The sequence below is a fragment of the Oncorhynchus clarkii genome, chromosome 13 (genome assembly GCF_045791955.1).
Source record: "Oncorhynchus clarkii lewisi isolate Uvic-CL-2024 chromosome 13, UVic_Ocla_1.0, whole genome shotgun sequence".
In the NCBI taxonomy this organism is placed as follows: Eukaryota; Metazoa; Chordata; class Actinopteri; order Salmoniformes; family Salmonidae; genus Oncorhynchus; species Oncorhynchus clarkii.
In genome coordinates, this window is record NC_092159.1 from 21,458,884 (window position 1) to 21,481,433 (window position 22,550).

Sequence of the window (22,550 nt, forward strand, 5' to 3'; positions counted from 1 at the left end):
TATCAACGGCAACGCCAATGACAGACAATTCTCTTTACCATGTGTCTTGTTTGGCTTTAAAAAAAAAAAAACACAAAAAAACACAACCAATAAATAAATAGTGATAATACATATACATTGTTGAAATCCGTTGTTTTTTCTTCTGCCAGTCTCAGGTCTGTGATTGGTCAAACGGGACGTCTGCAACCCAAAAGAGCTCCTTCCCACCCGACTCAAAAAGCTGCCCAAGTGCAAACGCCACTCATGACAATTTCAGCATTAATAAGACGCTCTCTCATTGGCGCCGTCTCAAATGGCACCCCACTCCTGATGTAGTGCACTACTTTTGGTGCACCATTTAGGGAATAGGGTGCCATTTCAGGTGCAGTCAAATTAGTTTGACCATACAGTATCAGAGAACCACAAAAACAAAGTGGGGCTTCTGGGCAGAGATAAAATAAAATGGCACACAAAAGATTTAAACCGAGAAACAATCAATCATGATATTTTGATCATGGAAAGAAAGAAAACAAAATTCAGTTAAGAGGATATCGGAGGACCAAAGTTTTACAGCGACACAGGGTGAAGAAGAAGCGGCTAAACGGAGCAGTGAAAGTGATCGCTCCGCTTTGAGAGAAAAAGACACCTTTGACCCAGGCGTTCCGGAAGGACAGAAAGAAGACTTCTTCTCTAACTACACTGTCACACACTCTCCATCTCAACCGCTCTCTAGGATCATCCAGAAATTTCTTTATTCAATTTGGTGTCATCTTTTCCCTGAATATAATACAAATAAAAAACTTTTTTTTTAAAAGACAAAAAAAAGGTAAATAATAATCATAGACAAAACACTTCCAAGACACAGACCTTTGCCCTCCATCCTCACACACAGCTAATTGAACAAAAGACACACAGCACATTCAGGAAAAGAAACAGACAAAAAAAGATCTACACAAATAACTCATTCTCACCATGAAACCAACTAAAAAACAATAAAGGTACAAATGCATATTGCAAATAGCAGATTGAAAACAAGTCAAGAGAACATCAAAGGCAAGTGTGTATTTTCCTAAGTATACAATTCAACATTTTGCAAAAGAATATATAATATGTAAAAATTATAAATAGAGTTGTGCCCCCCCCCATCATAATCTAAAATCAATAGCAGTTACATCAGTGACAATAACATGCAATTGATATACTTACAGCATTGGACTAGCAACCCCCAAACTACATACCCCATTTAACCCACCCCAAAAACTACAACCCAACGGCCCCACCTCAACACAATCCTTAAATAGTCAGCTCATTCAAAAACAAGTCTCTCGCTTAACTCAATTTCCCTCTGGACTGGCTGAAGACATGAATTCAACCCGTACTAGGGAGAAGATCTCATTCAGTCACCAACTCCAGTTTCATCACCATATGTTTATATACAGGAGGACTTCCTAACGTACAGCAAGCTGACTGATTTGAATGACTGCATAGTGAAAATGATATTTGGTTTTACTTACAGATGGGGCGATGACACACCCTCCCACCGCACCCCCAAGGTACAGCGCAGCAGCAGACTGCATCCAAAATGGCACCCTATTCACTACATTGTGCACTACTCTCGACCGGGGTCTTATGAGCCCTGGTGATAAAGTAGTGCACTACATAGGGTGTGACTTCAGAGGCACCCTACCAGAGTACATCTTTAACAGCGCTGGCTTTGCCACTGCCTGCTAAGAACACACAAAGCCACTAAACAGCAGCCAACCAGCACCACTGTGGACCTATTGTTTATAGCCTACATTTGGAGTGTGTGTGGCACGACACCGCTGTCCTTGGCAATGGGTTAGGATTAGTATTCAAACTTTTAAAAAATTAATTACTATACATTTTACGAGCACACACCAAAACACCCAAGTCATTCATGTTTTGCACCAGGGGCCAAAAAAAGTTCTTGCCATTTTTAGAAAGGTGAAGTGGCACAGTCACCTGTCAGGTGTTTCCAACCACGTGTGTGTGTGTGCTTGTAAAAAGACATCAGCAAAACAAAAGAGAAAGTTGACAGTGGGAGACTGGGTCTGACACGGCACTGGACAGCCAAGACTGGGGGAATAGGGTGCACTTTGAGTAGAGTGCACTTTGTAGTGATTTTGGACAACCCAAGGGGTAGAGAACGTGTACATTACAAGGGATAGTCAGTATTTTAAAACTTTGTTTTAGCAAGTGGGCCAGGCAGCCTAGATTGTATAATAATGCGTCTGTCATTACTACCTGATTGCCTATAGTAGAACCAAAACCAAAGAGCCATGGTTCCATGTTGGTACATGATGATTTGCGGAGGGGCAACAACAAACAGAACGTTGCAGACTGAAACATAACACAAAGAACTAACACTGTTCTCTATTCCACAACAATAAGAGAACCATGTAAATTCTACCTGCAACACAGCCAATCTCCTGAACTCTCCAAAGACTTGGTGATGGTGAGCAGTGGCTTATTACAGTACCAGTTTACACAGTAAAAAGGTCTGTCTGGCTGAGTGGGTGTGATTGCTGTGCCCAGGCTTTGTCAGAGTACAAGTCTCTCCCTGTATTCTACACACACGGGCAATGCTACCCCTAAAGCACCCCCTCCCCCTATCCCACACTAGCTACAGAGAAACTCTGAATATATCGTAGTCATAGTAATCAATTAGAATATCAATAACAACTTGTTTTCGTTGATGACACCTTTGGTGTGTAATGTCAAGGTCGAGCTTGCAGGAGGCCCACGGACGGACAGACAGACGGACAGGTAGACAGACCATTCTAAAATCAGGGTTGACCCTGGGCTACAATGTCCAAGGTCAGGGAGCAAAAGGTCAAGGTTCACAGGTCAGGACGGACAGACGGACACTCCTTCACTAATAACAACTAGACTTTGCGGTGCTGTAGTGCGATATGTGACTACAACATGCTATTACACCGTTAGATACATGTGAGGTGTACATCGTTTGCGTGGATTAGTTTAGTGACGTTAACCTATGCTACTCATCTATGGGTTTAGCTCTCGGTCACTGTTCTCTCACACCCTTCACCATCAGACTTGCTCTTCTGTATTTGGTAACTGTAAAGACATTGCATTACTTCACTTATTTGGTTTAAAAAGATCTAAAGTATTTGTCCTTTGGGGGACAATTATCGACAGCAATTTAGCAGCAGTAGTAGCAACGTAATAAATAATTAAATATTTTTTGAAAAGATACAATAATGAATATAACAGCAAACAATCAAAACACAAATCCTAATTCACCCTAAAAAAATAAAATCATAATTGGTATATTGGTGCAACCCCATTGAAAGCTTTTACAATGTCCAGATAGCTTTACAATGTCCAACATCTGATCCATAGCCTGGCTGCCTATGGCTGAATTCAGGGCCCCAAACTCTCGCTCCCTCCTCACATCTCTCCTTTATCAAAACACTCACCGCTCTGCTGTCACTCACTCCTCCCTCACTAGCTCTAGATGGCCCTTACCTTTCTGTCACGTACCTCTCTTGACCTTCTTTCTCACTTTCTTATCCTTCTCTTCCTCCGCTCCTTTTCACCTCATCCTGTCATCCCTAATTTTTAATTTTTTTTTATCCAACTCTTTCCTCGTCTTGCTTCTCCCTAGCTCTTCTTCTGCACATATTCATAGTCGACTTTTCCGGTTCCCTCTCTCCATTTCTCTGACATACCGTTGATCTCCCTCTCCTATCGTGTCTGTTTCTAGCAGTGATTTGGCTTGGTTGTGTGTTGGGGAAGTCTAGCCTGATCCCAGATCTGTCAGTGCCGTCTTGCAAACTCCTAATGCTCAGGCTAGGAAAAGGGGACGGGGGTTGTCTTCTCTACCTGGCTTTGACTCTGCAGGAGGGGAGGCAGCAGTCAGGAGCAACGAGAGGGCCTTGTGTGACACCCTCCACCAACACCTACCACCTTTGGTTTGCCAAAACTGTGGAGCCGCTAGAAGATGGAACAGCAGAAAGAATGAAATAAAGAAGAGGGTGAGTGGCTTGGTGCCATTTAGAAAGACCGGAAAGAGGGAGGGTTGAAATGCTCCACAGCCAAAAATATCTAATTGTATTATTTGTAAAGGGCAAGCTGCTGTCTCTTGCCTGTTTCTTGACACAAACAACTCACGCCTCCCCTCCGTTCTCCTCCAAACGGTTTTCTTTTCTAACACTCCTCTTCAACAACAAGCAACACTGCTTTAAACCTAATCTACCTGGCAGTACAGTTTCCCTGACTGAGTTTAAACACAGCAGCTGGGGGTAAATGCAGTAAACCAAGTCCGATAATAGGCAGACTTCTGTCCTTCTCTGTATCCCTCCATCTCTCACGCTCATCCACCGGTTATCCAGTCCCACTCAAAACCATCCTGAACTCAACATAAATAAATACATACAAAACACCCTTTCTACAGAGCTGCGCATAACCCTACTTTTTTTTGTATTTTGCACCGTTTTTCCAATTCAAAGCTGCTAGAACATGTACTTGATATTCCTCGCTAAGCATTTGAATCAAAGTTAATGTTTCTGTCATCTATTGTATTTTCAAAGCGATGGTTAAAAACCAGACTGAAACAAATACAGCGGGTCTAGTTGGTCTGTTAGAGCTACAGTGGGACAGCCATTTGCCATCCATAATAGCGAGCGTACACTTGTGTCTTAGTACACACACTCATACACAACCTGTTAAAGAGTAAGTATAGAAACAATAACACCCGGCTGAATATTGCACTGAACCTTCCACTTCTGAGCCTAGCCATCACTGCGGATGACACTGGGCCTCTGGGCTTGCCGTAGGGACTCTTACATTGTCTTAACACTACATGATGTAGCAGAAATTAGCTCCAGTGTGTATCGACTACTCTGTTGTCAGACCCCATAGCTTTTGACTAGGGCTGGAGCTGAACAAGATTATACAGGCGCGTGAGATATGACTAGTGAGTGAGTAGTATTTATGTATGTGTTTAACCATGTAAATGCATTTACAGTATCACTACTGTACGTCAGTATGGAACAGATGGAAAAGTGTGTATGCATCGTGGATACAGAGTAACCTACAGTATGTGCTGAAGTGTTCACGATGATAATGACATGTGCTGATATGACTTCTGATGACGCCTAACTACAGGGTGAAGATCTACTCTCCCTCGTGTCTGTCTGTCCTGATCCAGACTCAATCAAAATTGATCAACCAGACTCAATCAATCAATCCACCGAGCCAGTCTGTCTGTCTAGGGATAAAGGCCTACTCCGTGTCTCCGTCCCTCTCTGGGGTCTCCCGGCTGCAGGCTGGGGCGGGGCCAGTGGCCGGGGGCTACCTGCTGAAGAGCGAGTGGAGCTGGTGCTGGCTGTAACATTGGCTGCTGCGCGGCGACTCAGTGCGCTCCATCACCGCCTGGAACCAGCCTGCCACGTCCACCACCAGCACCTCATAGCGCCGAATGAAACTGTGCTCCTGGGGGGGAGGGGGGTATCAGAGAGAGGAAGGGCAGAAGAGAGGAGTTAGAACACTGCATCCATTCCCTTTCTCTCTAATGTACAGATTTTGTCTTTAAATAAACATTTAATTCAGACAACATTCTTCCCTTTCTTGTAATCCCAAATCATGGTTTAGAGTGGAGGTGGTGAAGAATCAGTGTGTGAACAGCTGGAGGGGAGAGACTTACGAGCAGCTTGTGGTATTTTGGCCTTTTTCTGTGATCCTTTGTGAGGCTGTGGAAAGAGGCAGTCAGTGACGTAAAAATGAACAGACAAAAAGCACTTGATATTACTTAGCAACTGTACTGTCAGCAGAGACTGGTTGAGAGCCGTAAGACTGCAGAAATTAATAATAAACTCTCTCAATGAGTCACACAGTGCGTGTGTGTTTTGTCTCACCAGTCTTTGACGAAGGACTGGAAGTCGAGGGAGAAGTCCATGCTGAGGGGGAGCGAGGGAGGGTCTTCCTGCAGCACTTTGGTCAGGACCTCGAAGTCGGTCTTGCAGTTCTTATAGGGGAACTGTCCTGTGGCCAGCTCCACCTGCAGGCCGAGACAACACATTACAGCGTTAAGGCCAGTTTATACTTGGTCTAACGACATGTCTGTAGGCAATTAGAATGCGACAAGCATTGCTGGTCAAAACAACATTTCAATTTATGGTCTGTAGACCATCGCTGTGACTGTCAGCTTTCTTGTTGCGACTGTCGCTATGTCCGTTGTTGTGGTTACCAGACTGCCACAGCAACCAGAGTTCTAAACTTCTCAGACACAATGACAAACTTTTATTTAGTCGCACTGTGGCAGTAAGCTATTTTCTATAAACTCGCCATTAATTGTTAGTTTATTTTACTATAATAATGAATAAAAAAGTAGCCAAAGTTAAGACGTTGTCAGTTATTCTTTGGTCATTATTTGAACTGGCTAACGAACCAAAACACTGTTTAGAAAATTGCTTTTAGTTGCCTGGCTTGCTAGGTTGACATTTACTGAATTCACTTTGCGGACGTCGTTGTGCGTTTACACTTTTTCATAACGACAAGTTTGATGTCGCTATGTAAATTGTCTAGTTATCAAACCTCTTCACTAGTTAGAAATCAACCCATAGCCCCTAACCTAGACACCATTTCATGCTCCCTTGTAGATGTGAATAGCTGGATGGCTGTAAACAATACGGCGAAAAGTCCACCTAGCCTGCCAAAGGGCTTGATGGAGCAATTATCATAATACTTACACCCATTTGATCCTTTCACATGGATGACAGGACATTGAGAAGTGTCAAAGCGTAGAAGGTAGGTAAAGGTTCTCGACTTTTGGCCGGGGCCAAATACGAAGGCACAGGACTGACCAAAATAAGTGCACTACATAGGGAATAGGGTGTGATTAAGTAGTGTGGGTGTTTTACCAGAGAGATGCCCAGGCTCCAGACGTCTGCTCGGATGTCATAGTCAGGCTTGCTGGGATCTGGGGGGTCTATTCTCTCAGGCTGGGGACACAGAGAAACAGGCTTGGGTTAGGGGGAAACTGCAATTATTGTACCAATACACAGGGAAATTAAAAACATTTGACAGAGGACAGCAGCATTCAGACTTTTTACAGAGTTATGTGCAACCCCAGGTGGAAAAATAGTGGCGCTTTAGCATCAAAATGGCAGCCTTTACTTCGGTAGGTTAAACGTGGTAGGGTACGTGTGTCCACCAAGGTGACTCACAGCCATGTAGGCAGCACAGCCGGCGCTGCGGGTCTTGGCCTTGGAGTCGACGAGTCGTCCGCTGATGCCAAAGTCACACAGCTTGATCTGGCCCTTGTTGTCCAGCAGGATGTTGGAGGGCTTCACGTCCCGGTGTATCACACCGTGCTTCTCCTTCAGGTACAGCAGAGCCGACACTATCTGTAGACACACAAAGGGTAACCCACTACTACATTGAAGATAAGATGAACAAACTTTTTATGGGATGGGGTCAATTCCACTGGAACTAAACATAATTGAAAATGAAGGGCAATTTTTTTATTCTGAATTTGAGTTTCAGTTCAAAGCCTGAATTGAGGGTATGAGAGCGCAAGAGATAAGACGCGAGATGGAGAGACTCACTGCCACGGTCATCTTGCCCAGGATGCGTTCAGGGATGGGCCCCTGGATCCTCTTCTTGAGTTTCTCAGCACACGTCCCCATCAGCTCCATTGCGATGAACACATCCGTCTGAGGACCAATCACAGTCAGTCACAGACATTGGCATTTTAAACAGAACAGTGAAACTGCTACAAGAAAGAAGCTATTTCTGTCAATCTGAATAAATATGGTTTAAATCAGGGGTGTCAAAGTCAAATGGACGGAGGGACAAATAAAAAAATCAGCTACAAGACGAGGGCCGGACTGTTCGAATGTTCATTGAAAAATTTTTAAATGACGCATATAGTCTAGTGAACCTAATTGAACCTACTGAAAACCTAACAAATATATTACAATATGATCAGATAAATAAAGCAATATTTTCTTATGGCTCTGTCAGTAATCTTTAATTTTCAACAGACACAAAAGACAAATTTCCTTTATATAAATATCCCCATAACATGAACATTAAATGAAAGAAACCGGTATTCAAGGCACCATCAGTAGACTATATTTTCTATTTTAGCAAAAGTGGGCTAAATTTACTTCAAAGAAAAAACAATAATAGCAATTTTCTATCATCCACTCAACTGAAATATTTTTAAAATATAATTGGATTGAAATACAAAAAAATAAAGTGCAAAAATCTATTAATCAAAAACAACACTTTGTTTAAGGAGAAGTAACATGCAGTGAAAACAAATATTAAATTTTAACTTTTAAACTTGAACTGAGTAAAAACTCTAAATATGTGATTGCACAGTAATGTTCACTTGTTTGAGGTTGAGGGTGATACTTGGTGGTGTCCCATCTTTTCCACAAGTTCATCAATGTTCGGGGTAAGGCTCTGAGCTGAAGAAATCCTCAGAATTGAGTGGAGGTGTTCAGCAGTAAGTCGACTTCTGTGTGATGTTTTGTTCAGGTTCATCAAAGAAAACAGTTGTTCACACAGGTATGTGCTGCCAAACATAGACAACGTTTGAGCAGCCTGGATGCGCAGCTGGGGCATTGTGCCGGGGAGGAAACGGGCGAACTCCGCAGCACCCACTGCCGCATATTTTGCCCTCAGTGCATCATTGCATTGGAGGTCAATCAACTCCATTTGGAGGTTTGGTGGTGAGCTTTCCACGTCAACAGCAAATGGGTTACCGAGCAGTTCCAACCTGCTTTTTTGTGCTTCAAAGTCAGCAAATCGGCGTCGAAAGTCAGCGGCAAGCATACCTATTTTATCAGCCAACTGTGTGCTCGGGAACGCACTGGTAGAGAGCTTCTCTTTCATGGTCTGGCAGCTGGGAAAGTGGCTCAAATTTTCTTTCCGCATCTGCGTCTCCCACAGAGTCAGTTTGGTTTTAAATGCCTTCACTGTACTGTACATATCAGAGATGACACGATCCCGACCCTGCAGCTGCAAGTTTATTGCATTCAGATGACTCGTAATGTCACACAGAAAAGCCATTTCACACAGAAACATTTCGTCTCGGAGTTGTGTTGTGTCTTTCCCTTTGCTGTCCAAGAACAGACAAATCTCCTCACGAAGCTCGAAACATCTTTGAAGCACCTTTCCCTGGCTTAGCCATCGCACCTCTGTGTGATAAGGCAAATCACCATGCTCCGTTTCTAACTCCGTCAGAAATGCCTTGAACTGGCGGTGATTCAAACCTTTGGCTCTGATAAAGTTAACTGTGCGCGTGATGATGCTCATTACATGCTCCATTTTCAAGGCTTTACCGCACAACGCTTCCTGGTGTATGATACAATGATAAGCTGTCAGCTCACCTGTCGCGTTTTCCTCTTGCATCTTTTCCCGTATCTTCGCCACCAGTCCGCTCCTGTGTCCACACATCGCAGGTGCTCCGTCGGTTGTCAAACCCACGAGTTTTTCCCAAGGCAGCTCCATCTCATTTACACATCTTGACACCTCTTCATACAAATCATGCCCCGTAGTTGTGCCATGCATAGGACGTAAAGCCAAAAACTCCTCTGTCACGCTTAGGTTGGAGTCCACTCCGCGGATGAAAATTGACAACTGGGCAATGTCAGAAATGTCGGTGCTCTCATCCACAGCCAAGGAATATGCAATAAAATCTTTTCCCTTTTTCACAAGCTGCTCTTTTAGATTGATGGACAACTGGTCTACTCTCTCGGCAATGGTGTTTCTGCTCAGACTCACATTTAAAAAGAGTTGCCTTTTTTCTGGGCAAACTTCGTCACAAACTTTAATCATGCAGTTTTTGATGAAATCCCCCTCCGTAAATGGCCGGGCTGATTTAGCGATCTCTTCTGCCAAAATAAAACTGGCCTTGACAGCAGCCTGGCCTTGTGATTTGGCTTTTTTGAACAGAGCCTGTCGAGATTTGAGGCCTCGTTTTAATTCCTCTGCCTTTTGTAGCCTTTGTTCCATGTCCATATTCTTGTTTTTGTCCGCGTGTTTCGTTTCATAATGTCGTCTCAGATTATACTCTTTCAGTACCGCCACACTTTCTCCACACAGAAGACACACAGGTTTTCCAGCTACCTTCGTGAACATATACTCCGACTCCCACCTTGTTTGAAACCCCCGGTTCTCAGTATCCACCTTCCGTTTTGCCATTTTTGATGGGTATCTGAAAGTTAATTTTACTGTGATGCTGACGACTGCTGTGCCAATAAATATTGAAATGAAGCAGCCTACTGCTCGGTGCGTCACCTTTGCATTGTGGGAAATGTAGTATTGGTGCGTGTAAAAGATCTGCGGGCTGCCGGCTTGCTGCGGGCCGGTTCTAATAATAAATCAAGATCATCCCAGGGGCCGTAAAAAACCTTCTTGCGGGCCGGATGTGGCCCGCGGGCCTTGACTCTGACATATGTGGTTTAAATGATGTGACATACTAAATTATCTGTGCGTGTGACTCACGTTGGTAACTATGGCGCCGTAGCACTGGATGATGTAAGGGCAGTCGTGGCTCTTCAGCACCACATCCAGATCCATCAGAATCCTCTTGTTCTCGTCCTTGTTTCCTGTCCGGCGCATTTGCTAATGACACACACACACTAAATCAGTCATCATTATTCAACGTTGATATTTTAGTTGAGGGAGGAGAACTTCAACCAACTAGATGGCACCACTAATTTACAACTACGCCCACCACACAAACCTGTCTAGCACTTAACCATTAGCCAATCACATACTGCCGGTTTCCCGGACACAGATTAGGACTAATCCTACACTAAAAAGGAGATTTAAAAGGAGATTATCCACTGAAAGTGCTTTATAGTCCAATCTGTCTCTGGGTAACCATAGTAACCTACCTCACTCCAGAGTATCAGCTGTTTCCAGCAACCTACATCCCCTGCCCCCTCATCCAAACCTATCCCCTGCCCCCTCCTCATCCAAACCTATCCCCTCTTCATCCAAACCTATTCCCTCTCATCTATATACAGTAGGTCACCAGATGGTAAAAAGTGAAACTGTATATGATTGAACAATAGAGGTAGGCCTATGTATTTTAAGAACAGAACACACTGATTATAAAGTTTGTACCTGCCAGTTAAGGCTGAACAAAACATAGCATTCTACATGTTAAATTGCATAGCTATAATACACTGCTCAAAAAAATAAAGGGAACACTTAAACACAATGTAACTCCAAGTCAATCACACTTCTGTGAAATAAAACTGTCCACTTAGGAAGCAACACTGATTGACAATAAATGTCACATGCGGTTTTGCAAATGGAATAGACAACAGGTGGAAATTATAGGCATTTATCAAGACACCCCCAATAAAGGAGTGGTTCTGCAGGTGGTGACCACAGACCACTTCTCAGTTCCTATGCTTCCTTGCTGATGTTTTGGTCACTTTTGAATGCTGGCGGTGCTTTCACTCTAGTGGTAGCATGAGACGGAGTCTACAACCCGCACAAGTGGCTCAGGTAGTGCAGCTCATCCAGGATGGCACATCAATGCGAGCTGTGGCAAGAAGGTTTTTGCTGTGTCTGTCAGCGTAGTGTCCAGAGCATGGAGGCGCTACCAGGAGACAGGCCAGTACATCAGGAGGCCGTAGGAGGGCAACAACCCAGCAGCAGGACCGCTACCGCCGCCTTTGTGCAAGGAGGAGCAGGAGGAGCACTGCCAGAGCCCTGCAAAATGACCTCCAGCAGGCCACAAATGTGCATGTGTCTGCTCAAACGGCCAGAAACAGACTCCATGAGGGTGGTATGAGGGCCCGACGTCCACAGGTGGGGGTTGTGCTTACAGCCCAACACCGTGCAGGACGTTTGGCATTTGCCAGAGAACAACAAGATTGGCAAATTCGTCACTGGCGCCCTGTGCTCTTCACAGATGAAAGCAGGTTCACACTGAGCACGTGACAGACGTGACAGTGTCTGGAGACGCCGTGGAGAACGTTCTGCTGCCTGCAACATCCTCCAGCATGACCGGTTTGGCGGTGGGTCAGTCATGGTGTGGGGTGGCATTTCTTTGGAGGGACGCACAGCCCTCCATGTGCTCGCCAGAGGTAGCCTGACTGCCATTAGGTACCGAGATGAGATCCTCCGACACCTTGTGAGACCATATGCTGGTGCGGTTGGCCCTGGGTTCCTCCTAATGCAAGACAATGCTAGACCTCATGTGGCTGGAGTGTGTCAGCAGTTCCTGCAAGAGGAAGGCATTGATGCTATGGACTGGCCCGCCCGTTCCCCAGACCTGAATCCAATTGAGCACATCTGGGACATCATGTCTCGCTCCATCCACCAACGCCACGTTGCACCACAGACTGTCCAGGAGTTGGCGACCATCCGCCACCTCATCAGGAACATGCCCAGGCGTTGTAGGGAGGTCATACAGGCACGTGGAGGCCACACACACTACTGAGCCTCATTTTGACTTGTTTCAAGGACATTACATCAAAGTTGGATCAGCCTGTAGTGTGGTTTTCCACTTTAATTTTGAGTGTGACTCCAAATCCAGACCTCCATGGGTTGATAAATTTGATTTCCATTGATATTTTTGTGTGTGATTTTGTTGTCAGCACATTCAACTATGTAAAGAAAAAAATATTTAATACGAATATTTCATTCATTCAGATCTAGGATGTGTTATTTTAATGTTCCCTTTATTTTTTTGAGCAGTGTATAATCATTTACAGCTCCAGCCATTATCCCTGTAGGCCATGTTGTTTGTGCTTGTAACCATGACTGTGTATACCAAGAATAAGCATTGTATGCAACCCCCGCATAGGAAGTCAGTCACTACTAGTCTAATAGTTAAACAGTTAAATTGGGGGGGGGGTTAACAATGCTTAATTGTAGCAGTGACGATACAGTATAATTACTATCATTGTGTGAGGATAAACAATGGAAGGCAAAGCCCAGAGAGAAACCGATAGAGAACAGCGATACTGAACTGACAAACAGCCCAGGGCTGCCTCCAACAGTTATATCCTCTGGACAAATCGGCTGCTATGGAATTATGTGTTCTGCCACAGTAGGAAAAACCAATGCTATGGCCTTAACCCAAATAGCGGCAGTAGAACATCCACACAGCACTTGCATAACGGAATAGGCCTAATGTTTCGAGCTGCTGGAAGGCGATTAAGGTTCCCACTGTTCAGCAAGAATAGGAGCAAGGCTAGTTTCATGCCATTAGGCTGTTGAACAGTGGGACATAGGACAGATGCAGGCCCAATACACGGTCAGACAGTAGGCCGCAGGGACTTTGAATATGTTGAAATGTAAGTGTGTACTTGTGGACTAACTTTGCAGTTTTCCATACTGCATGTAATATGTTGTGTTTGTATGCTCAATATATATCGGTAAGCATATCGGAATCGGACGACATTCGCTAAAAATGGCAACATTGGCATCGGCCCGATGTCTAGTTTAACGCCGATGCGCAATACCGATGTCTCAGCTGACGTGCATAACTACATAACGTAGGTGGATGACGTAGTGACGCCACTGAAAATACAGCGCTACACAGAACAAAAGCTGAAAAATACTAAATCGCACACTTCCAACAACTAAACAAGTTCAAGTCAAGCAGTCATTTGAAAGAGTAAGAACATTTCAGAGAGACAACTCAAAGGCGAAATCCATTAATGCCAAGAAAATGGAATTCCTTATCTTTGACAATCAACCGTTGTCTGTCGTGGATGTTGGCTTTCGCTGACTGGTCAATCACCTAGAGCCCCGGTACACACTACCATGTAAGGGCTATTTTTCAGATGCCCTATTTTTCAGTTGCCCTACCGGAGATACACAGTACTGTTGAAACGCACATCCCTGAGCAACTTGCTATGGGCGTCACTGCTATTAGCTTCACGACTGACATTTGGACCAGCGACGTCAACCCCACGAGCATGCTGAGTCTGACAGCACAGTGGGTCGCCGAGGATTTCGTACTGAGGAAAGTCGTATTGCATGCTCAAGAATGTGCTGGTTCTTATACCGCTGTTGCCATTTCAATGGCATTTGAGAACATGTTTGAAACATGAACACACTCCTAGCGCCATTCAAACAACTGACTGGAGAAATAAGCTCATCAACCGTGTCTGCAGAAGACGTGATACCCTCTGTCATGGCATTGAAACACCTGCTCAACAAAACCACCGACACAAACCGTTGGAGTTAAAACTTGTAAAGGTACTCTACAAGAGGCTGTGAACAAGAGATTCCGTGGCATTCTCTCTGAGCCTCTACTGTGCCGCCACCATGCTCTATGCTAGGTACAAGGACCGCTACTTCGATGCAGACAAGAAACCGGGTTTAGGTGAAATGTTAGACACAGCTGGACAAGACGGAAACAGTGACAGTGCGCACCAAGGAAGAGAGGTCACGGACAGACAGACAGCTGAAACGTCACTGCTTGACATGTATGATGAAATCCTGGTTGAGGCTGAACAAATGAACAACGAAACAGCACGTAAGTGAAAGAAACAGGTTTTGACTATGTTTTACTGGTAATGGGGACATATGTTAATGCCAACAAAATAACTTTTTTGTCAGTATGTGTGTGTATTTCAACTATTTAAAAAGGTACTAGAACGCTTAAAAGGCTGCTAAAATGTTAAGTACCGATATTTTTTTGGGGCAAGGAAAATATCAGAATCGGACAAAAATGTCATATCGGTGCATCCCTAATGAATAATGAATTTCCATCTAAATGGACAATAAAGTATATTGTATCATGAGTGTCAAACTGCAACAAGACAACGCATCCAGGACAACAGAATCAGCGCGGAGGCCGGAAGGACAGACTTTTCATCCTCAAGACATGAAAGTGAAGTGACCCCCTGCCAGACAATGTAACGCGCGTACAAACTGCCTGTTTAAAACGCAATCCAGTGCTATTATATATGGTCTTAATGCCAACAAGCTGTGGATGGAGGTAGACAAGGCTTACTTTGACGGCGATGACGTGACCCGTCTTCTTGAAGCGCACTTTGAACACCTGACCGCACGTGCCGCTGCCGATCTCGCCCTCGCTGATCAGGTCACTGACTTCGGCCGGGTACCGCTGAGGAGGGGAACAGGTGACGAGTCACAACATGTCAATGACAAACATACATGGCACATGTAGCATGATGTACTACAGTACTCATAAAGCTCTGCGTATGATATCCGGTTATAAATGGCGTTCCGAATGCTTGTCAATACAGCACATTATTTTTAATGAGTAGAGAGAAATACAAAAAAACAATAATCACTTTAGGCAATGCTATGGTCTCTTACCTGGCCGTCGATCTTCAGATAGCCCGTCTGCTTCATGATCTCCTGCAGCTTCTGGTCTATCTCCGCACTAAGGGGACACGGCACAGACACACAAAAAATGTTAGGTGTGTCATTTGACGCATGTGTGTGAATGGAAGCATTTTTTACTTTCTGTATCCCTTTCCAGAACACGAATGCTCCCTGTGCATACATGTGTGCTCCGTGCATGCCTTACTTCTCCACGCTCTTCACCAGGCTGTACTGTGGCGTGGGCAGGTTGAGCATGTGTCGCGGGCGGCTGGGGTAGGAATGGTGCTGGGGTGAGCTCTCAGAGGACGAGGAGCGACTCCCCCCTCCGTCGTTAGCCAGGGGAAGCTGAAGAGCTGGGGGGGGGGGGGGGGAGGAGTATAAAGAAGGGAAGGTAAAAGAGGAAGACTGGGGCTGTCCTTTATTAGCCTGGGTGCCAGTCTGTTTTAGCCCGTTTCTGCTTTAGGAAACTTGTTGTCAGAAAGAGACTGGGACCCAGGCTAGTGTTACTGTAATCAATTCCACTCTCCTTACCTCATCTCTCTTCTTAATGATCAATGGGCTTACAGCATTGAAGAGAGCAGCGTTGTAGTGGAATCTATCTAGCTCTTTGACCAAACAGTGACAGAGAGAGAGAGACCTAAGGAAAGGAAGCCAAATAGCATTGGAGCATTGGGATTCTAACTCCCTGTCACTGACGGGCTATTGAAAACACCCTGACAGTTACAGGTCTATAGTGCCTTCAGAAAGTATTCAGACCCCTTGACTTTTTCCCCACTTTGTTACAGCCTTATTCTAAAATGGATTAAGTAAACACTTTTTCTTAACCTACACACCACACCCCATAATGACAAAGCAAAAACAGGTTTAGACATTTTTACTCATAAAAAATTAAAAACAGAAATACATTATTTACATAAGTATTCAGACCCTTTGCTATGAGACTGGAAAATGAGATCAGGTGCATCCTGTTCCATTGATCATCCTTGAGATGTTTCTACAACTTGATTGGAGTCCACCTATGGTAAATTCAATTGATTTGACATGATTTGGAAAGGCACACACCTGTCTATATAAGGTCCTACAGCAGACAGTGCATGTCAGAGCAAAAGCTAAGCCATGAGGTCGAAGGAATTGTCCTTAGAGCTCCGAGACAGGATTGTGTCAAGGCACAGATCTGGGGAAGGGTACCAACAAATGTCTGCAACATTGAAGGTCCCCAAGAACACAGTGGTTATCATGCTTAAATGGAAGAAGTTTGGAACCACCAAGACTCTTCCTAGAGTTGGCCGCCCAGCCAAAGTTGAGCAATCAACTTTGACAGAGCTCCAGAGTTCCTCTGTGGGGATCGAAGAACCTTCCAGAAAGACAACCATCTCTGCAGCACTCCACCAATCAGGCCTTTATGGTAGAGTGGCCAGACAGAAGCCAATCCTCAGTAAAAGGCACACGACAGCCTGCTTGGAGTTTGCCAAAAGGCACTTAAAGGATTCTCCAACCATGAGAAACAAGATTCTCTGGTCTGAAGAAACCAAGATTTGACTCTTCGGCCTGAATGCCAAGCGTCACTTCTGGAGGAAACCTGGCACCATCCATACGGGGAAGCATGGTGGAGGCAGCATCATGCTGTGGGGATGTTTTTCAGTGGCAGGGACTGGGAGACTAGTCAGGATCGAGGGAAAGATGAACGGAGCAAAGTACAGAGAGATCCTTGATGAAAACCTGCTCCAGAGCACTCAGGACCTCAGACTGGGGCGAAGGTTCACCTTCCAACAGGACAATGACCCTAAGCACACAGTCAAGAAAATGCAGGAGTGGCTTTGGGACAAGTCTCTGAATGTCTTTGAGTGGCCCAGCCAGAGCCCGGATTTGAACCCGATTGAAAATCTGGAGACCTGAAAATAGCTGTGCAGCGATTCCCCCATCCAACCTGACAGCGCTTGAGAGGATCTGCAGAGAAGAATGGAAGAAACTGCCCAAATACAGTTGTGCCAAGCTTGTAGTGTCATACCCAAGAAGACTTGATGCTGCCAAAGGTGTAGCCTAGTGGTTAGAGCGTTGGACTAGTAACCGGAAGGTTGCAAGTTCAAACCCCCGAGCTGACAAGGTACAAATCTGTCGTTCTGCCCCTGAACAGGCTGTTCCTAGGCCGTCATTGAAAATAAGAATTTGTTCTTAACTGACTTGCCTGGTTAAATAAAGGTAAAATAAATCAAATAAATTAAAAAAGGTGTTTCAACAAAGTCCTGAGTAAACGGTCTGAATACTTGTGAAATGTGATAGCTTTTTTTTTTTTTAAAGCCAAAAATGTTCAACTGTTTTTGCTTTGTCATTATGGGCTATTTTTTTATTTATTCAAGTCAGTTAAGAACAAAACCTTAACTTAGAACGACAGATTTTTACCTTGTCAGCTCGGGGATTCGATCTAGCAACCTTTTGGTTACTGGCCCAACGCTCTAACCACTAGGCTATCTGCCGCCCCGGTATTGTGTGGATTGTTTTTCTTCATCAATGTCATACATTTTAGAATAAGGCTAATGTAACAAAATGTGGGAAAAGTGAAGGGGTCTGAATACTTTCCAAACGCACTGTATAGGTTGACTTATAAAATTTGGGGCCATTCTACTTCAAGGTCTCACCCATTGCCTCTCAGTTTATACACATTTAGGGTGCATCCCAAACGGCCCCCTAGTGCACTACTTTTGATCAGAGCCCAGATCAAAAGTAGTGCACTATAAGGGGAAATTGTACCATCTGGGACTCCCCCATGTTTCTATTCAGACTTCGAAAGGAGTGAATGAAAGCAGTCCATGCTCAATTTGACCATGACGGATAGACAGAGCAGGCCAGTGTAAGTAGAACGATATCAGTTCAGTCTCCAAGAGGTCGGCTGTGAATGTCTTAAGACTACAATACGAACACTTCGACAAGACATTCCACAAGTATTAGCAATAGCAACACAACCCCTAGGCTGTATATTAGCAAAGCATAGGTAAAAAACTTCAATTGAACTTGAAGGGTAGTTTAGCCGATTAATTTTTACTACATAATTTGACACAAAGGCTAAAAGTGTTATTGTTCAAGGAGACAACACTCCACAGGCATGTAGACAGGGTGAGCACTGAGCAGTGGAGACCAGCTACGAGAGCAGTGTTAGCTTTGACCCACCATGCAACCACACAAACAGACCATGCGTCCAGACTGCTGCTCAGTCAGTAGCTAGCTAGCAGCACCACCAAAAGGAGTGGACCCTCTGCTGCAGAACATTGGCGCTTTCTCAGTGACCTCTGAGACCCCCCCCCGAAGAGGACTCCACCCCCCCCACCCCCCCAACCAACCCGCAGTTCAGACCGTTCATATGATATGTTTTATACACTGTGAAAAGCGCCCCATTCCTAATCTGTGAATGGGGTCGTTTTGCAAAGGGCACCTTCGGAGCCTTTGGTTTGTTTGAAGTTTTCAAAGCAACGAGGTAGTGTTGAGCAGTTCTTTAAAACGCCTTTTCAAGAGATAAATGCACCAACGCCAGGCAGTAGCTTTTATCCCTGGTTCAATCACATGCAGCCAGGACCTGCTCACTGTAGAGAATCGGTTAGTGGGTGTTAGTAAAGGACTCGGGCAATTTTTGGTTTGGCAAAGACCAGACAGTCCTCCACACAGCTGGATCCAGACAGACACACACATCAGCCACCACTGGCAATTGACAGTGCCACTGCAAGGGGGATGCCAGGAGAGAATGCTTAGTTAGCGCACAAAGAACAATATCTGACCCTGAGAAAGAGCATGGAAGAAACAGACGGACACACAACAAGACAGACACAAATTAACCTGTCACAGCCTGAACTGCAGAGCAAAGAGAATGCCAGCTTGGGCCCAGCCTGGATGAAGACATGACAGACAGGCTGAAGGACAAGTCTTCAGACGTGAAAGGAGGAAGAGAAGAGGTGGTCAGATTTGGTCACAGCAGCACTCCTGCAGACCAACCCGGTGGTGGGATGCTGGATTAGACTGTGTAATAAAAAACCGTGCAGGAAGCCACATGCACCTTTTCTCTGCAACCAGCAAAACGGGTTAATAATATCCTCACACACGCGCAAACCCAGGCATACACACTCACTGCCTTGCCACTGGCACTCACATATGGAGAAGAAGAGATGGAAAGATGGAGGGAGAATGAGATTAGAGTGGAGGTGAGACTGCGACCAACTGGGGATACAGTGCAAATGGCCACTTGAAAATAAAAGATGCCTCTTGGCATCCATACTGTAAGAAAAGTCTTAGAATATTTTAGGTGTGCTGTGTACAATTGTGGGCTAAATATCTGAAATTATCAATTTTATACAACAATAGCTTTAGCCTATTACACATATTTTGTGAGAGGAGAATTCATAGGCTGTGTGTTGTGTTATGTACTGCAATTCATTTAGGCCTACATTCAAATCTAAGGATAATGTACAAGCAAGGTATCAGTCAGGCCAGTCATTCAGGTTTGGTGAAACCATCTGAAGAATGTGTGAAGTTACTAGCATCTATACGTTCTGTTCTGAGCTACTGAGGGTGAAATGTTCCCTTTCTGTTGAATAGGAGTGACATGGAGATGGGGAGAGAAAAGAGAGGGCTAAAGAATGGATTGTGAGAAAGAGAGGGAAGGATGAATGGACAGTGCAGTGGCAGACAGAGAGAGCGATGATTGAATGATACCTGCACGTTGGGAAGGAGCTGGAGCAGGACTGAGCTGGATCACGATGACTGGACAGAGGAGAGAAAATACACATGTGCATATTACTGCACTGTAAAATGCCAGGTACTCACTCACACATACCCTGTCTAACACCCACAGAGACTCACCAATAAACTACCATACACACACACCAATGACCTACAACCCCACACTAACACACACACAAAACAAAATGAAGGAAGGTTCAATCAAACAAGAGCACCTCAGACCAGTTGATATGCTGTGTGTGAAAATAAAAACTAGCACCTCAAATGCTGAGCTCGTCAAAGAAGAGAGTTGCATTACCATACCATCTTTGCTTTCCAATGCCTTTAGCTTTCCAATGAGGCTGGGAGAGAACGCATCAAGAAGAAACGCAGTGAAAAGAAAACGCATCAAATACCTTGATATGAAAGTATAAACATTTACCTCAGGGTGACACCACCACTATCAGCATAGAGTTAAGTACCCATGTCACCATATTGCACTGAATGTGGCTGGCATTGAATGGTGCAAGACGAAATTCACCCATAAGCATTGGGCAGGAGCCAAGCCTGTTTGAAATGTTTGACCTTCATATCGCTGTAAGCTGATCCTAAATCGGGGCTGTTGGGATAAATCCTGCATGGTGCATTTTGGTGGCTTGACTGGCAAAGACTCTAGCTGGCCAGCTACATTATGCCCACACACTCTGCCAGATGTGTTCGCCTACATTATGACCAAAACATTACCTGCCAAATATGTTCAAGACTGCCGAAATAAGGAAATATCCATCATGCACAAAATATGAGAAGAGCATTAATGCAAAACAAATCACAAGCTTATCAGACATGGAATTGGTTTAGAAAATGAAAACACCGAAAAGATAACAGCTGTTGTTTAGTTTTGTAGTTACTAACACCATATTCGTGCAATTTGTGACGTGACAAGAGCCACTTTCAGGGGTAGTTTTCTAGCTATCTTGAACGTTATAGCTGGCAAGTTTGTTCACGCAACTAACTGGTAAACTGCGTTAGCTCGAAAAGCTAACGTTAGCTTAGCTGGCTACTAACAACATTGACTCGGTCAAAATCATATTTGAAGTATCGATAGAAATGTATACACACACAAGCCATGTCTGGTTAATGAAGCATATTAGACCAGATATAAATGTAAAATACTAATAAACAGCTAATTTTCCGTGTTGATAAATTAACAACAAATTGACTGACGGATGGATGATGGGGCCTACTAGAGCTAACTTAGCTAGTTGCTAGCCAGCAGTTGCCAGGACAGAACCAAAACACAGTTCGGGATTTAAATTGAGTTTCGGTTACAACGTTGCACTGATATACAATTCTGGTTTACATAGTTTCAAAGTGTTTACGTGATATGTTATATACATGGAAAAGGCATGACACCTCTGGGCAGGGCAACGTCCCGAGTTGGGGTATTTGTTTATCCATTTAGCCTGTTAGCTAACAGCAGCAGCATATCCCTATTTACACCCCCTCTCTCCTGCCCTCACTCTGCCTCTCCGTTCGCTTATTTCTCCTTTCCTCTCTCCGTTACCGACTCCCCCACGGATACTCACTTGGCCTCGGACGTGAACGTTGTGGACTCATGTCGATATTGAGGTCAATTCTTCTACGAGCTTCTTTATTTTCTTGCTTTAGTTTCTCCTCGATTCGAGAGAGTCTCTGTTCCAGCGACGACATCTTGAAAAATTTAACACTATCAAAGATGATCTATTATAATGAGTAGATAGCAGAGTGACCGTTCTAACGATGGAAATACATGCCCTCAATGATTGAAGGCAGGCGCGATCATGTGGGACCATTCTAACCAATGAGAGGTCATAGGCGAGCGTGAACATGCACAACTAAGTCGTTTTTCTCAAATTGCCAGAATGCCACGTTCATCCACTTACATCAATATATTTGTAAATCCTAAACATTACGAAACTTCTATTCGATCAAATAAGCCTAACGTAATTCAACTTCGGACACTCTCATATACCTCCGTACAGAAAAAGGGCTTAATCTCACTCCGACAGATTTTGGGCAGAGTAAATCCTCTCGCTTCGCCTCTTCCTCTCTGGCATCATCGAGCGAAACCAGCTAGCCCAAGGCTCCCTCTCTTGTGGACTATACAGGCAGGGACGGCTGATGTCCCAATGTTTGAAACATTCTAATTTCCATAGAAAATTGGCTTGCTTTCATGTTTGGTATAGCATGTTGTAAAATTTGCTGTCAAGCATTGGGGCCATATAACTCATTGACACAATGTAATCAACTAAACTATGCATGTCAATTTATCATGCAAATAAAAAATACTATTTTCCCAAATTAGCACAGTCCTACAATTTACTCGCTCATCACACAGTCCCATTCAAAACATAAATAAAACTGCATTTTTGTGATTTATTACAAGGTGGATGTTGTTTGCATCTTTTTTATGATTCTTTGCATCCTTTTCTACATGAATTTGAGAGGACATGAGTTGATACTTTCAGGACATTCTTCACGAGTTCACATGGTAAAGCTTG

At 44.3% G+C, this 22,550-nt stretch overlaps 1 protein-coding gene across 4 annotated transcripts; it reads right to left on the reverse strand.

Annotated features, from left to right (window-relative positions):
* Positions 1–61: 61 nt before the first annotated feature.
* On the reverse strand, positions 62–22,144 carry LOC139424615 (dual specificity mitogen-activated protein kinase kinase 7-like). 4 transcript variants are annotated; one of them, XR_011635959.1, is made up of 13 exons: positions 21,597–22,144; positions 20,005–20,052; positions 15,512–15,659; positions 15,298–15,364; positions 14,969–15,082; positions 10,483–10,602; positions 7,572–7,679; positions 7,191–7,370; positions 6,885–6,965; positions 5,880–6,022; positions 5,669–5,714; positions 449–5,457; positions 62–306 (listed from the first exon to the last, which is right to left on the reverse strand). XR_011635959.1 is itself a non-coding variant. In XM_071176623.1 (13 exons), the coding sequence occupies exons 1-13, from the start codon at positions 21,718–21,720 to the stop codon at positions 5,317–5,319; spliced, it is 1,407 nt and encodes a 468-aa protein (XP_071032724.1). In that variant the 5' UTR covers positions 21,721–21,735; the 3' UTR covers positions 62–5,316. The 4 variants fall into 4 exon arrangements, 3 of the variants coding, with proteins under 3 accessions (XP_071032724.1, XP_071032725.1, XP_071032726.1); XM_071176623.1 differs by adding an exon at positions 19,132–19,218 and having other exon boundaries at positions 62–5,457; positions 21,597–21,735; XM_071176624.1 differs by having other exon boundaries at positions 62–5,457.
* Positions 22,145–22,550: the final 406 nt, after the last annotated feature.

Bases quoted from the DNA above. Each gene is read 5' to 3' on its own strand.
- LOC139424615 (XM_071176623.1), bottom strand. From the start codon at position 21,720: ATGTCGTCGCTGGAACAGAGACTCTCTCGAATCGAGGAGAAACTAAAG. The intron at 20,053-21,596 runs GTGAGTATCCGT...TCCTCTGTCCAG, and splicing joins ACGTTCACGTCCGAGGCCAA to TCATCGTGATCCAGCTCAGT. The intron at 5,715-5,879 runs GTGAGACAAAAC...CTCTTTCCACAG, and splicing joins CAGTCCTTCGTCAAAGACTG to CCTCACAAAGGATCACAGAA.